This window comes from Kogia breviceps, chromosome 11, assembly GCF_026419965.1.
Source record: "Kogia breviceps isolate mKogBre1 chromosome 11, mKogBre1 haplotype 1, whole genome shotgun sequence".
Lineage (NCBI taxonomy): Eukaryota > Metazoa > Chordata > Mammalia > Artiodactyla > Physeteridae > Kogia > Kogia breviceps.
In genome coordinates this window covers 45,131,447-45,148,460 of record NC_081320.1, presented here as the reverse complement: position 1 = coordinate 45,148,460, position 17,014 = coordinate 45,131,447, and the positions used below count along the sequence as shown (strand labels likewise).

General features: G+C 36.9%; 1 protein-coding gene across 1 annotated transcript in view; it reads left to right on the top strand.

Annotated features, from left to right (window-relative positions):
- ANTXR1 (ANTXR cell adhesion molecule 1) overlaps positions 1-17,014 on the top strand; it is a 246,853-nt gene that overhangs the window by 86,610 nt on the left and 143,229 nt on the right. The window contains exon 10 of the mRNA XM_059079800.2: positions 5,693-5,791. Within this exon, the coding sequence (XP_058935783.1) occupies positions 5,693-5,791 (99 nt within the window). The remainder of the gene's footprint in view (positions 1-5,692; positions 5,792-17,014) is intronic.

Genomic DNA, 17,014 nt, shown 5'->3' with positions numbered 1-17,014 from the left:
AAGCTCTTTTCCTCCAGAAATGGAAGGAGATTATCATTGGTGCCTTACATTGTCATTTCAGAAGCAATTGTATTATTCCTACTCTGTTGTTTCCCATTGTTCATAATAAAACTGGGTAAGTGAGCACAAAGGAAGGTACTTTTAGGTGGCATGTTTACCACTTGGAAATTAGATGCTTAAACCAGACACATTTAAGCAACATCAAAAAGTGGTTTCATTTCTTTCACTTTTCACTGTTTTTCAATGAGCTCATGTTGGCCCATAGGCAGCTCTTCTGAATCAATTGTTTAATCCTCTCCTTGGTCTTCATTTTCATTTAAAGATATTTCTGTTTGAAGGAGGGACTCTCATACATTGTTGGTGGAAATGCAAAATGGTGCAATCACTTTGGAAAACAGTTCTGACAGTCTCTCAAAACATTAAATATACACTACCCACATGACCTAACTGTTCTACTCTTAGGTATTTACCCAAGGGAAAAAAAAAAAAAAAAATCTATGTCCTGACACAGACTTGTACATAAATGTTTATAACTGCTCTATTTTTAAGAGCCAAAAACTGTGAACAACTCAAATGTTCATCAACACATGAATGGATAAAACTGTGGTTTTCATACAATGAATAATAGTCAGTAATAAAAAGAAATAGACTATGTATAAACCTCAAAATAATTATGGATGAATCTTAAAATAATTATGCTCAGTAAAAAAAGCCAGACCCCAAAAAAAAAAAAAAAAAAACTTACTGTATGATTCCATTTGCATAAAATTCTAAAGAATGCAAACTAATCTACAACAACAGAGAGCAGATCAGTGGTCACATGGTGTGGGGCAGGGCAGGAGAAAGAGATTACAAAGGGGCACATGGTGGTGGATGTTTCACCATCTTGATTGTGGTATCGCCCTATGATTGTATATCTATGTCAAAACTTATTAAATTATACACTTTACATACAACTTACTGTATGTCAGTTATACCTCACTGAAATTCTTATAAGTAAGTAGCTATAAAATAAAAACCTTAGAGTAATTTAGGCATCAGAAAGCACTTAATACACATCCAGCTCTATATTATATTTTAGATGTTACATGTTACAATAGCATTTAATAGGAGAGCAAATTGAAGCTAACTCTCAAGATGGAAATATCACTAACAATAATTTCGCACAAAAGTCTTAGGTGACCAGAGCAAATGGTAAATATACAGATGTCTCATTTTCAGATACAGTGGTTGATAGGTGATATTTATTGAGGTCATCGCAAAACTACGTGTTCACATTTCAAAAAAAAAAAAAAAAAAAGCAAGAAAAGGGGACAGAATAAGTTTATCAAGCTATTCATTGACCTTAATCTTTTTCTTTTTTAAAATTGAGCTATAATTCACATATCCTAAAATTCACCCTTTCGAAGAGTACAATTCAGTAATGTCTAATATACTCACAAAGTTGTACAACCATAGCCACTGTGTAATTCCAGAATATGTTCGTTATCCTGAAAAGAAACCCTATACCCATTAAGCAGTCACTCCCCATTCCTTCCTCTCCCCAGCCCTGGCCAGTCGATTTTCTGTCTCTCTGGATTTGCTAATCTGCACTATTCACATGGAAATGAAATGGAATAAAATCATACAATAGATGGACTTTCATGTCCGGTTTCTTTCATTTGGCATAATGTTTTCAAGATTCATCCATGTCATAGCATGTGTCAGAACGTGTTACTTTTTATGGGTAAATAATATTCCATTGTGTGAATACCATATTCATCATTTGGTGGATACTTGGGTTGTTTCCACTTTTTTGGCTATTGTGAATGATGCTATTGTGAAATATATGTACAAGTTTTTGTGTAGACATACGTTTTCAATTCTCTTGAGTATAGGATGAGATTTCTGGGTCATATGGTAATTCTATGTTTAACTTTCTGAGGAACTGCCAAACTACTTTACAAAACAGCTGCACCAATTTACATTCCCACCAGCAATGTATGAGGATTCCCATTTCTTCACCAACACTTGTTATTGTCCACCTCTTTTATTATAGTCATTCTAGTGAGTGTGGAGTGGTTTTGATTTGCATTTTCCTAATAAACAATGACGCTGAGCATCTTTTCATTCAATGACCTGATTAAGCCTCAGAAAACAAACAGGATTAGATCTGACTGGTAGCTGAATAAATGACTACCTTCTCCTCCCCTTTCTCCCTTGCTATACCAAGATGTCATTTATTTGTTCGTTAAACGAGCTTATACTGAGACTGACTCAGCCCTGGGTGAGGCACAGCCAAAGATTCTAAAGAAATAGATATGATGGCCTCTCCCATCAGGAAGCTTAAATTATAATGAGAACAAAGTGACAAAAGAATCATAATAGGGCTTCCCTGGTGGCGCAGTGGTTGAGAGTCCGCCTGCCGATGCAGGGGACACGGGTTCGTGCCCTGGTCTGGGAAGATCCCACATGCCGCGAAGCGGCTGGGCCCGTGAGCCATGGCCGCTGAGCCTGTGCGTCCGGAGCCTGTGCTCTGCAACGGGAGAGACCACAACAGTGAGAGGCCCGCGTACCGCAAAAAAAAAAAAAAAAAAAAAAAAAAAAAAGAATCATAATAAACATATACCTTAAAGATAACTTAAAGAATATGTATCTTAAAAGATTAGGTAAAAGATCATTTCCAAGTAGAAATTCCTCCCTAATGCCCTCCAGTCCCTAGGCACTCCTTGTAGGAGCTGTAAACCAACATGCACGCTGCCTAAAAACACTTAGATGTGCATATGGTGAGAGACAGGTTCAGGGCTTTGTGAACAAACTGAATTAAATCAATATGTCCTGGTTCTGGTGTGTCCTGGCTCTCGCTTGCTGACAGATTCACTTGACAGGGTTTTGTTACATACCTTCTACGTGTAAAGGGCTGACATTCCAGTCGGGCTGCTGGGGCAGATACTCAGGCTCTTCTGGAGGCCCAATGTGCATCCTCACGTAGAAACTGGTGGGAGCTCGCCTCTGCTCTGGTGCGCCTCCCGGGGCATCCTTTCCTCCATCTGCTTCCCGCGCCTCGGGGTTTAGATTGCTCGGTCTCCACCATAGCTGTTCCTGGGTTTCTGCTGTCTTCCTCCTTAACACCCTGAGGGCTGGCCAAGCAGCCATTCCGGCATCCTCTTTCACTGAGGACTCAGCAGCAGAACTGGTTATGCTAGGACACGGTGTTAGAGAAGAGAGCTGGCACGTGGCCTGCATTTCCAGAATTGTCTCTCCTTCCACTGATCTTTGAGGAAACAAGAGAAGTAGGCAGAGCAGTGAGGCAGAAAACATTTGCAATCAGCAAAAGCATCCAACGGCAGACTTCTGGATGTCTAGCGTTCAGACTAAAAACAGAAATGGGTATCTATGGGCTAAATTGAGTAAACAAGGTACAGTAAGATTCTTCCACAATGCTTGACACGTAATAGAATGCTTGTTGAACCAATTGTGTCATCAGTCACATGCCAGGCAGACATCTAAAGAAAACTATTCAGTCCATCCTTCTAAACTTAGCAATCGTATAGATGCATCAACATGCATATCTGAATCCTTAATACTCATAGGACTATGGTCCTGAAAAACCATAGTTAAGTTTTGAACCTTAATATAGTTCAAAACTATGGCAGTGAATGCTGGGAACAAGTCCCAGTTTTGCTGCTTACCAGTTACAGATTACATGATCTTGGGCAAGTCATTTACAACGTCAAAAATCTCAAATTTCCTTACGGGGAAGGTCGTTGATACCTCTAAACAGCATTCTGTTCTAACTTGTTTCTCTTTGTGGAACACTTAGTGCCTCCGGCTTCTTTTACTTCCGTTTTGGTTTCCTGCTTCCCAGCTGGGCCAGCTCCATTTTTCTGCAAAATGGGCAAACCTGTCTAAAGTAAAAATAAAATAAGGTTTTTAAAAAATCACAATGTCGGGGGCTTCCCTGGTGGCGCAGTGGTTGAGAATCCGCCTGCCGATGCAGGGAACATGGGTTCGTGCCCCGGTCCGGGAAGACCCCACATGCCGCGGAGCGGCTGGGCCCGTGAGCCATGGCCGCTGAACCTGTGCTCCGCAACGGGAGAGGCCAAAACAGTGAGAAGCCCGCGTACCGCCAAAAAAAAAAAAAAAAATCACAATGTCAATCTCTAAATGAGTCATATGTCACAAGACATTTTAGCATAATGATAAAGAGAATGATGGCTGAGTCCTAAGGCCTTTGATACTTGGCAGACCTGGATTCCAGTTCTGATTCTGACAGCTACCAGCCATGTGATCTTGGACAAGTTACTTAACCTCACTACGCTTGGTTTTCTCATTTGTACCTCCCTGTGGTGAGGTTTTAAGTGACATCAGACATATACAACGCTTAGCACAGGGCCTGGTACACAAAGAGGGAGCAATTGATACTAGTTATTATTCTCTTGGCAAACATGATCTCTAAATTAATTTCCCCAGAATGAAAGTGACATAGATTTATGACGTTTATTAAAGTTTGGAAGAGTCCCATATGCTAGTCCTTTAATTCCATTCATCCTGCAGTGAAAGTCTCCATCTGGATAGCAATTTACACATCCAGATCCACTTTCACAAATACTGCGTTTTAACCTCTACCTTTTAGTCTTTTTCTTTTTTATATGCCACACAGCATTATCCCAAGCCCCAATTTTCACACACAAAAAGATGACAAAAATCAAAGAAAATGGAGTATTGGCTATTAGTTACCATCAAACTTAAGCAAATATTCCTAAATATTTAATGAATTAATTAGCTGGTAATTAGCTGGTAATTATACTAGTAAGACTAGTATAGAGGATCATTATTTTCCCTTTAGAGATATTTTATTAACGTGTTAATTCAACATGAATTATGCCAATATGAAATTAACATGCAGGGCTAGAGACCCGCAGAGATATATTATCTCTTCTACTTTGAGAGAAGAGTACTATGTGCGCTAAGGGCCAATGTCAGTTCAAACGGGAAATGCTTGCTGACCGGCCGCCCCTAAGCAAGATTTCGATCCCCTGCTGAGTACAATTATTCCTACATAACGCTAGGTGCTCCTACTGTGTGCCCTGCAGAGACAGGAGAGCTGAAGCTGCATCAAACAATTCCTAAACGTAAAGGAACGTTTTCTAGTTGTGGAAGAGAAGACAAAAAAACACCACCAGACAATACATAATCACATGCTACACTATTCAGGACAGACTGTAAATGCCCGCAGGTAGTGGTTTTCAAAAACGCTAGGCACCTGGAGTTCTAAATAAATCCTTTCCTCTGCATCCGATATGTAAAAGAGACACAAGAGGATTGAAGAAGTGGAGAATCCCTCCCCCGTGGCCTTCTGGTGGCAGAGATGACAGGTTTTAAAACTGCCAGGACTTGAGAGATGGGTAAGGTTTGCAGGACACAGGTGGGGAGGAAGGCATTCCAGCTAGGAAGAGTAAAGGTAAAGGCAAGGTGGAAATTCAAAGTAAGAAGTTCTGTGCCATCCTGGTGAACAACTAGTGAAAAGGTAGTGAATAGGTAGTAAAAGGCTCCCACACGGATGCTTCTGTTTCCCAGCTTGAACTGATTTTTTAAAATATTTTAAGCCTGGTGAAATAGTTAACACACTCCCGAAACCAGGGCAGGTGGGAAACTTAAGGTTAACGGTGTATAGTCAATGAAGGTGTCGTGTCATTACTCTTTGTTTCAGAGTCATTTCAAGTAGTTGTCAGAGGTAACGGCTTCCGACACGCCCGCAATGTGGACCGGGTCCTCTGCAGCTTCAAGATCAACGAGTCAGTGACGCTCAGTAAGTTCTCGTGGAGTTTGGGGGTTTCTACCACCTGCTTCGCCTGCTTCGGGGAAGGGACTCCCCAGCCCCATCTTCTAGCAAGGCCACACACAGGAAACTACAGAGAAGGGTCTTCTCTGCTAGAAAGGCCACCAGCAAGGGCATAGCTAGCCGCCATGGCACCCTTGCTCCTATCAGGAGAGGCAGCAGGCACTTGTTTTCCAGTCCACCAGCATTTGTACCAAGTTCAAAACTCTCAGCTGTCAGTGCAGGCCCTGGCTGCTTAGGGCTTACAAAGCTTGACGTTCCTTAACAAGGTATCCGGGACTCTCAAGCACAAGAGGGAAAAATAAATGGTCTAAATTTATTAATTCTGAGTAAACTAAAAGCCAAACTGTTCGACTTGCATGTGTAGATTCTGGAAGTTTGTTCAATCTGGATGGTTCTTGCTTTGGAGTCGCCAAAAAACTCTCATCAGGGTGAATACCTGACCTGAAATACAGGCATATGGAAGTAAAACTAAGTGCATTTCATGGGAAAAAAAATGAATTGTCATAACATTGGCACTTTCACAAGACATTTGTTGCAGACAAGTTCTTAATTTAAAGACGTGTGTGATTCAGATTGCTGTCCAGGAAAGATGGGGGAGGCAGATTATGGAAAGATACATGGCCAGGAGCCTTGTTATTATTTACATTTGGCATTCATCACACAGATAATTATTGGTTCAGTATCTGCAGCGATAAACAGTAATAACATACTGTATTTTCTATAGTGCTATGACATTTTAAATACCACACATCTTTTTGCCACAACTGCCCTGGGAGGTAGAAAAAGCAAAGAGGAAGGAAAGGATACTCAAGCTTATTGACTAACCATTCACGGTAGTTTGGTCCTCCTGATAGCATTACGGAGTGGGTACTATACTGTTTTTAAAAAGGAAGAATTGAAGGGTATGCCTTTTCCCCTCTACAGCATCCTGAAACCCACTTCAGTATTTAAACAGAGGTATGCAATGGCATCTTTACAAACATCTGGAATTCCTGAATTTGGAGTAATTCCAAAGATTTGAAACAGTCAGTTATTTTTTCTTGATACTTGGAAATGCCCTCAAGTATCCAAAAAGTACATGCTATTTGAAAACATCTTGAAGTATCCCCAAGAAGTCACAGTGTGAAAGTTGGACGTGCACCCTCTAGAGTCCTTCCTTTTTTTCCCCTTTAATTTGTGATGTCGTTCAAGTCCGCCTTCCCTCTCTCCTTAGCCAGAATCTTAAATCTAAGATCAGAAACTCCTGAGCGTTAAACTCAAAAGACATCAACACCTTCCAAAGAAGGCTTCCCAGACAAACAAGTCTTTGGACCCAACCCCTCTCTGAACATGAATGGACATGGGGTGTAGCGTTGCCATTGCTTGAAAGGTTACGCAGAGATGCTATATTAAGATAACGAAAAAATGCAAATTTACTATGGATTCGTAGAGTGACATATTGAAAGCATATTTTCCAGCTTCTCCATGGAATTTTATTTCTTGGGAAACTAGCTTCTCTTCCTTTCCTAATACAAACTTGCAAACACCCACACAGGCTCTCCACCTGATTCATAATCAAAAAGGAATAAAGGCCTTTGGCGTAGGGATTTAGCTTAAACCACAAACCTAATTGTGCCTCCAACACAAGTGCTGACAGTTTGGAGAAAAGAAAGGCAGTGACTCAACCACATTATATGCTGCAAGTAACGCTCCTGAACTCGAACAAATAGCGATTAAAAATATTCTAGCTAAGGGGAAAATATTGGAATTTGAAAAAAAATTGTCATTCATTTATTAATTCATCTGTTCTTTTACATTCAGTAAATAATATGAACAAGAAACTGTGGAGGACAGAAAAGATAAATAAATTTTAAAATGCAACATATTCAATTCTACATGTTTCTACCAACCTTATGAATGTAAGTACCTCATTGAGCTGTCCCCATAAAATAAAATAAATTTAGATTCTTTTACTTTTCCCATTCTCCTTTCCCACTTCTACATCCAAGTTTTAAATTATCTGTTTTAATTTTTATAGTATATATTTCCTCTTTCAAGATTTTTTCCTAAATACTGCATTACATTTTATAACAAAAAAAGAGAATAGAAGTGCCCTTATCAACCATAATAAGACTAATTGCAGGCCGGATAATGAAGCTATGGCTGTTATAAGCCTTGGAGTCTTCAACAAATAAAATATTATTTGTAGCAGATTATATAAAGAAAAACAGTTAAATAAAAAATAACAAATTGAAAAGACTAAGAACACCCTTTAACATTATTGCACTAAGACACAAATAAAACACCAACATATTAATACCAAAATGTTGAAGTTGTGTAAGTATATTCTCAGATGATAAATATAACCAGAAGATAAAAAGCATAGGTTAATACTTATGTCTCTCCTGCTTTCCTTGCCTTTGCTTAAAAAGAAAGTAAACAAATCAACCACTTAGGAATCTAAAACAATTTCTGGACTTGTTTCTGGTCAATATAATAGATCTAAAATTCTGCATAAAATATCATTTTAAAAATTGTGACATGTGGCCTTGCTCAAGGGAATGAGGAGGAAACCCCCAGGCACAGGAGACAAAAAGGGAATGCAAAATCTAAGCAGGAAGGAAAGCTCTGGGGGCTCTGGGCCTGAGGGGTCTTCAGGCTGTGATCTTGCTACTGATGTAGATACAGGGCACCAGCAAGACAAGCGGGCAAAAGCAGAGCCCCCTGTAGAAATCAGGCTCCGAGGGCTGTACCAGACATTGAATGGGGACAGGGAAATCTGTTCAGTGATTCAAGGAAGCAGGCAGGGGAATAAAGGTTAGATGTTTTACCAGCTGCATAATACAGAAGCACCAAGTCAGGAAACTAACTCCAAAATATGTCCGTAGCCATCCAGATCCCTGTGGCCCTGGCAGAGACAGTATACATGCAGTCCAACCTACACTACTCCTGAAGCCATAACCCCCTCTGAAGATGGGCTCGCAGCACCAAATGATAAATCATATGGTAAGAGCTGAAAGAAAATGGAGAACAAGCAAGAAAACTAAAGAGCAATTTGAAAGTGGATGTAAAATAAACACATTTAAAGTGTCCAAAAACAAGAAAACAAGTCAAATAAACAGTCTACACCTTACACCTAAAGAGACTAGAAAAATAAGAACAAACAAAACCCAAAGTTACTAGAAGGAAAAATAAATAAAGATCAGAGTGTAAATAAAACAGAGAACTAAAAAACAGTAGAAAAGATCAATGAAACTAAGAGCTGTTTCTTTGAAAAGATTGACAAAATTGATAAACCTTTAGCCAAACCCATCAAGAAAAAAAGAGAGAGGATCCAAATAAATAAAATCAGAAGTGAAAGAGAATTTATAACCAACACCAGAGAAATACAAAGGATCATAAGAGATTACCATTGGGTTGGCCAAAAAGTGTCTTTGGTTTTCTAAGAAAAAACAAAAGACACATTTTTCATTTTCACCAAGAATTTTATTGAACAACTTTATTCACCATTTTGTTCCACTACATTCTGTCATTTTTCAGGCAACTTCATAATTCCATCTTCCCAAAACTTTTTATCTTTTTAAGCAAAGAACTGGTCCAGTTGCCTTTTATAGTCTTCCAGGGAATTGAAATTTTTTCCATTAAGAGAATTTTTTAAAGACCGAAATAAATGGAAATCTGAAGGTGCAATGTCTGGTGAATACAGCAGATGAATCAGAACTTGCCAGCCAACCTGTAACAGTTTTTGCCTGGTCATCAAAAAAACATGCTGTCTTGCGTTATCCTGATGGAAGATTGTGCGTTTTCTTTTGACTAATTCTGGACACTTTTCATCAAGTGCCACTTTCAGTTGGTCTAATTGAGAGCAGTACTTGTTGGAATTAATCGTTTGGTTTTCTGGAAGGAGCTCATAATAGAGGACTACTTTCCAATGCCACCATATACACAACATCACCTTTTTTGGATGAAGACTGGCCTTTGGTGTGGTTGGTGGTGGTTCATTTCACTTGCCCCACAATCTCTTCCATTCCACATTGTTGTACAGTATCCACTTTTCATCACCCATCACAATTTGTTTTAAAAATGGAATGTTTTCATTACGTTTCAATAGAGAATCGCATGTGGAAATATGGTCAAGAAGGTTTTTTCCGCTTAACTTATGTGGAACACAAACATCAAAGTGATTAACATAAATAACCAAGCTGATACAAATGATTTTCAACACTTGATTTGTATATTTTGAGTATTTCAACTATCTCCCACGTAATATAACGTTGATTGTTCTCACTTATTGTTTCAATTTGATCGCTATCAACTTCAACTGGTCTACCTGACTGTGGAGCATCGTCCAGTGAGAAATCCCCAGCATGAGACTTTGCAAACCACTTTTGACACGTTCGATCAGTCACAGCACCTGCTCCATATGCTGCACAAATCTTTTTTTGTGTTTCAGTTGCGTTTTTACCTTTCTTGAAATAATAAAGCATAATATGCCAAAAATGTTGCTTTTTTTCTTCCATCTTCAATATTCAAATGGCTACACAAAAATTCACCCATTTTGATAGTCTTTTTTAAAATGCACGCTGATATGACTGCCATCACATACAATCTAACAAAACTGTTTTGAATGAAGCTAAAGACATCTAAATGCTACTAGAGACATCTTATGGAAATAATCAAACAAACCTTTTGGCCCACCCAATACAAACAATTATATGACAATAAAATGGACAACCTAGAAGAAGTGGATAAATTCCTAGAAATGTGCAATCTCCCAAGACTGAATCCGGAAGAAATAAAAAATATGAACAGGCTAATAATGACCAGTAATGAAATCCAATCATTACTTTAAAAACTTTCAACAAATGAAAGTCTAGGACCAGACAATGTCACAGGGAAATTCTACCAAACTTCAAAGAAGAGTTAACATCTATCCTTCTCAAACTGTTCCAAAAAAAAAAAAAAAAAAAAAAAAATGAAGAGGAATTCTCCTGAACTCATTCTACAAAGCCAACATCACTCTAATAACAAAACCAGACAAAGATACCACAAAAAATAATTAAAGGTCAATATCACTGATGAACATAAATGCAAAAATCCTCAACAAAATATTAGCAAACTGAATTGAACAATACGTTAAAAGGATCATACACCATGATCAAGTACGATTTGTCCCAGGAACATAAGGATGGTTCTATATCCACAAATCAATCAACATAATACACCACATTAACAAACTGAAGAATAAAAACCATATGATAATTTCAATAGATTCAGAAAAAGCTTTTGACAAAATCCAACATCCTTTTATGGTAAAAACTCTCCAGAAAATAGGCATAGAAGGAACATACCTCAACATAATAAAGGCCATGTATGACAAACCCATAGGCAACATCATAATCAATGGTGAAAAGCTGAAAGCATTTCCTGTAAGATCAGGAACAAGACAAGGATCCCACTCTTGCCACTTTTATTCAACATGGAATTGGAAGTCCTAGCCACAACACTCAGAAAAGAAAAAGAAATGAGGCATCCAAATTGGAAAGGAAGAAGTAAAACTGTCACTGTTTGCACATGATATGGTTCTATACATAGAAAATTCTAGAGACACTACCAAAAACCATTTGAACTGAAATGAGTTCAGTAAGGTGGTAGAATACAAAAGTAATATACACAAATATGTTGCACTTCTAAATACTAGTTATGAACTATCAGAAAGAGAAATTAAGAAAACAATCACATTTATAATTGTATCAAAAAGAATAAAATACCTAGGAATAAATCTGATCAAAGAGGAAAAAGATTTGTATTCTGTAAACTATAAGAGATTGATGAAATAAATTCAAGATGACAAAATAAATGGAAAGATATTTGGTGTTCATGGATTAGAAGAATCAATATTGTTAAAATGCCCAAGGCAATCTACAGATTCAGTGCAATCCCCATCAAAACGCCAAGGGCATTTATCACAGAACTAGAACAAATAACTCTAAAATTTGTATGGAAACCCAAAAGACCCCAAATAACCAAAGCAATCTTGAGAAAGGAGAACAAAGCTAGAGTTGTCACACTCCTTGATTTCAAGCTATACCACAAAGTTACTGTAATCAAAGCAATATGGTACTGGCATGAAAACAAACACATAGATCAATGGAACAGAATAGAGAGCCTAGAAATAAACCCATGCTTATATGGTCAATTAATCTACAACAAAGCAAGCAAGAATATACAATGAGAAGAGACAGCCTCTTCAATAAGTGGTATTTGGAAAACTGTACTGCTGTGTGCAATAGAATCAATGTGGACTACTTTCTTATACTATATGCAAAAGTAAACTCAAAAATGGATTAAAGACTTAAATGTAAGGTCTGAAACCATAAAACTAGAAGGAAACATAGGCAGTACTCTCTTTGACATCTGTCTTAGCAATATTTTTGGGGATCTGTCTCATCACACAAGGGAAACAAAAGCAAAAATAAACAAATACACCAACCTAAAAGCTCTTACACAGCAAAGGAAACTATCAGCAAAAGGAAAGGCCACCTATTGAATGGGAGAAGATGTTTGTAAACTATATATCTGATAAGGGATTAATATTCAAAATATACGAAGAACTCATACAACTCAGCATCAGAAACAATAAACAGCCAATTAAAAAACAGGCAGAGAATCTAAATAGACATATTTCCAAAGAAGACATACATATGGCCAACAGGCACATGAAAAGATGCTGAACATCACTAATCATCAAAGAAATGCAAATCAAAACCACAAGGAGTTACTATCTCACACCTGTCAGAATGGCTATCATCAAAAGATAAAGTGCTGGCAAGGATGTGGAGAAAAGGGAACCCTTGTGCAGTGTTGGTGGGAATGTAAATTGGTGCAGCCACTGTGGAAGACAGTATGGAGGTTCCTCAAAAACTGAAAAATAAAACTGCTATATGATCTAGCAATTTCACTTCTGAGGATTTACCTGAAGAAAACAAAAACATTAATTTGAAAAGATATATGCACGCCAATGTTCATTGCAGCATTATTTACGATAGCCAAGATGTAGAAGCAACAAACAACCAAAACAAAATGAAAACTGATTTCTAGATGTAGAGAAAAGAATGGGTGGTTTCCAGAGAGGAGGGAGGTTGGAGGAGGGGTGAAATAAGTGAAGGGAGTTAAGAAATACAAACCTCCAGTTATAAAATAAATAAGCCACAGGGATTTAATATACAGCAGAAAGGATATGATTAATAATATTGTAATGACTTTGTGTGGGGACAGATGGATACTAGATTTATCACAGTGCTCATTTCATAGTGTATGAAAATGTCAAATTACTGTGTGGTACACCTGAAACATAATATTGTACATCAACTGATTTCAATTTAAAAATGAAATAAAGTGTGTGAAGAAATCAAACAGACCAAAGGGGAAGAACATTCAACAAAGGCACATTTGCAGAGAACACAGTGTAAATTTTAGAGCTGAAGAAGTTTATTCACTGAAATACAACTTAATGGATAGACTAAGCAGTGTGATTAGACACAGATGAAGATGAAATGCATGAACTGGAAGAGAGATATGAGAAAATCATACCCCTCAACTAAAGCACCAGACCCAGATTTTTTTCATCTAAGTTTTACCAGACTTTAAGGGACAGATGACTCATATCTGATACATATTCTTCCAGAGAAAAGAAATAGAGAAAAAGGGTTTTAATTCATTTTATGAAAATTATATAATCTTGATTTTTTAAAAAACTGGACAAGACACTAGTAATAGAAAATATTTGAAATCAATTTCTTTGATGACAAACATAAATAAAACATTGGTAAACAAAATCCAGCAATGTATTTAAAAAGGACCAGGATAAGTAAGATAATTTTAAAAAATGAGGGGGAATTTGCCTCTCACATAGCAAAATTTTTTGATGCCAAGAAGACATTAAAGTTCATTATCCATTACAAATTTTTAAAATATTATATACTTTTAGAAAACTAGGAGTAGGTTAAGACTTCTTTAACATAATAAAAAAATACATATAGATATTTAAATTCAAAACTCAACATCATTTTATGGTAAATCACTAAATAGAGATATTAACTTTACAGTTAGGAAGAAAAAAGCACGACAACTCGTTTCACCATTATTATTTAACATTAATCTGGAAGTTCTAGCAGTACTGTCCGATAGAACTTTCTGTGATAATGGAAATGTTCTAAAATGTAGCCAATATGGTAGCCACAAGCCACATGTGGCTTATTGGGGACTTGAAGAGTGACTAGTGCAGTTGAGGAACTGAATTTTTAAATTCATTTAATTTTAATTAACTTGAATGTCAATAACCACCTATGGATAGTGACTACTGTATTATACAATGCTATAGGTATTGCAGTAATGCAAGAAAACTAATGAGAGATATAAGTACAGGAAACGGAAGCCAAACATTATTACTTTAAAATGATGGTTGTGTCATCCTGCAAAACTAAATGAGAATCAACAGACTACTACACTAATAAGAAGATTATTAAACTGGACGATTTCAAAATAAATACCTCCCTTATAATAATCAATAGCTTTGCCAGAATCTAGCAACGACCAAACATCACAGGAAAAATACAGCAGCAACATATAAAATCTGGTAAGAACTAATTTGACCAAATTTGTAGAGACATATAGGAAAAAAATTACACAACTCTGTGAGGGAAATGAAGAAAATGTAAGTCAATACAGAGGCAGTATAGACTCATGGCATAGAATGTACACTGGAACCACCCAGGAAAAGAACCCTGTTTCTGTCTTAAAGCTTTGTGACCATGGCAAGTTACAGTATTTAACATCTCCAAGCCTCAATTTCTCTATCTGTAAAATGAGTATGGCAATAATAGCACCTCTGTGGTGGACTGTTATGATGTTTCAGTGTGAGAATTAGGGCTCAGAACAGGGCCAAGCATGCAGTAAGCAGTCGATCAATGTTGGCTGCTAATATTAATTTATTATTATCATTATCACTATTATTCAATTGGAGTGGCAATTGAGGATTGCAAAGATACCGGTTGTCTTCAAATTAATATTTACTTTTACTACAATCCCAGTGAAAAGTCCAATGGGACTTTTGAAGTTAACAAAATAATTCTAAAGTGTATATATGGAAGAATAAACATTTAAGAATAGCCAAGAAAAATGTGGAAACTTGCCCTAGCCGATTTTAAGATGTATAAAAAAGCTGCAGTAATTTAAACAGTGTATGACTGGTGCCACAAAAGGCAAACCAAACATTAGAACAGGAAAAACAAAGTCCATAGAGAGCCAAGCACTTCTGTGAATTTAGTATAAAATAAAATGACCTTTCTCATCCGTGGGAAAAGAGTGGATTATTCCAAAATGCTATTGGGACAACTGGCTAACCTCTTGGAAAAATGATTCAGTTCAATTTTTATCTCACACCTTACATCTAAACAAATTCCAGATGAAAAATTTAAACGTGAACATGAAACTATAGAAGTTTTAGAAGGAAACAAAAATAAATATTTACATAATTTTCCAGTGGGGAAAGACTTTTTAAGCATAACTCTGAAAGGAGATACGATGAAGGAAAATTTGAATGGTTTGAGTACATATTTTTTAATTCTTTAAACCTCGCCCCCTCCAAAAAATCTAAAGGGAAACAGAAAACATGCTAAATTATTTATAAGACATAGAACAAACAAAGGGTCAATAACTTTAATACGTAGACAGCTCTTACAATCAGTAGAAAAGGTGAGCATATTGATGAGTAAAGGATATGAGAAGGAAATGTACAAGAAAAATAATGGCAAATAAGCACGTGGAAAATGCTCACTGTAATCAAGGAAGCACAAATTAAAATAATCTATCAAACTGGTAAAGATTAACAAAAGCTACAATTCCCAGTATTGGCAAAGATATAAAGTAAGAAGTGTTTTCATTCATCATTGGTGAGAGAGACCATTGAATCTTTTGGAATTTTTTTTTTTTTGGCCGCGTGGTTCCCCAACCAGGGATTGAACCCAAACCGCCCAACCCGTCCGCCGGCAGTGAAAGCCTGAAATCCTAACAGCTAGACCACCAGGGAACTCCCCAGGAAGGCCATTCTTAAAATGAATCAACTGCTTTTATACATTTTTTGACCCAGAATTTCAATTTCAACTTCATCAAAAGGAAATGATTGAGAATGTTAACAAAGACTCAGCTACAAGATGTTCCTCATAATATTGCTTATGATGGCAAAAAGAAAAAAGGAGACAGAGAGGAGGGAGGGAGGGAGAAGAAGGAAAGAAAGTAAACAAATGGAAACATTTAAATGGTAACATAAAATTTTAATGATAGTTAATTTGTTATATAAATTATACTTTACCCTTAAATAATTAATACTGGGGGAAAGATGAATAATTACTTATGTGGGAAAGATGTTAATGATACTGCTTCATACGTTAAAAATAAGTTACAAAACGGCGCCTTGATGCTATTCCTGTTTTAGACACATACATTTATATGCAGAGAGAGAGAACCGTGAAAGACATACAACCAAATGTTAACAGTAGTTGCCTCTGAATGAGACCACTATTAGTTTTTACTTTCTTCTTTCTGTTCATCTAAGTTTTCTAAGTTTTCTATGATCGTATGTCCCTTCCGTCATAAGAAAAAACAAAACAAAACCACGACGATTATTTAAATTTTAACTTTAAAATTCTTGTTAATTATTTAGGCCAAGCACGCATCTTAAGTTTAGCATTTGGTTGGTTCTCCAGTCACCAGGCTGAACTCACTCCTGGCCAAGAAAATATCTTGGAAATCTTCACACAAACTTTATTTATTCTGGATGCACTTTTTCCTACTCCAGTATTTGGTGTATTGTGCCAAGAAAAGATCCACTTTCAATTGGAAATCCACTTGTAGAGAGATTAGAATGCTAAAAAGCAGACGCTGGGGTAGGAGCTGACAAATGATCCATTTTAACGAACAGTAAATAAAAAATGAATGTTTTTACTATTACAATAATGAAAAACATGCTAGACTATCCCGGTGTTGCGTGGAGAATTATGAGGTATGACTATAAACAAAGGAAACTGATTTTTAACAAACTTTCTAAAATTCAATTGAAAGCCCACGTGACAAATCAGTTTCCTGGTTTTAAAGGCACATTTCTTTTTTGATGCAAAGTTTTGTTTCTCAGCTTGATCTTCAGTCTTATTC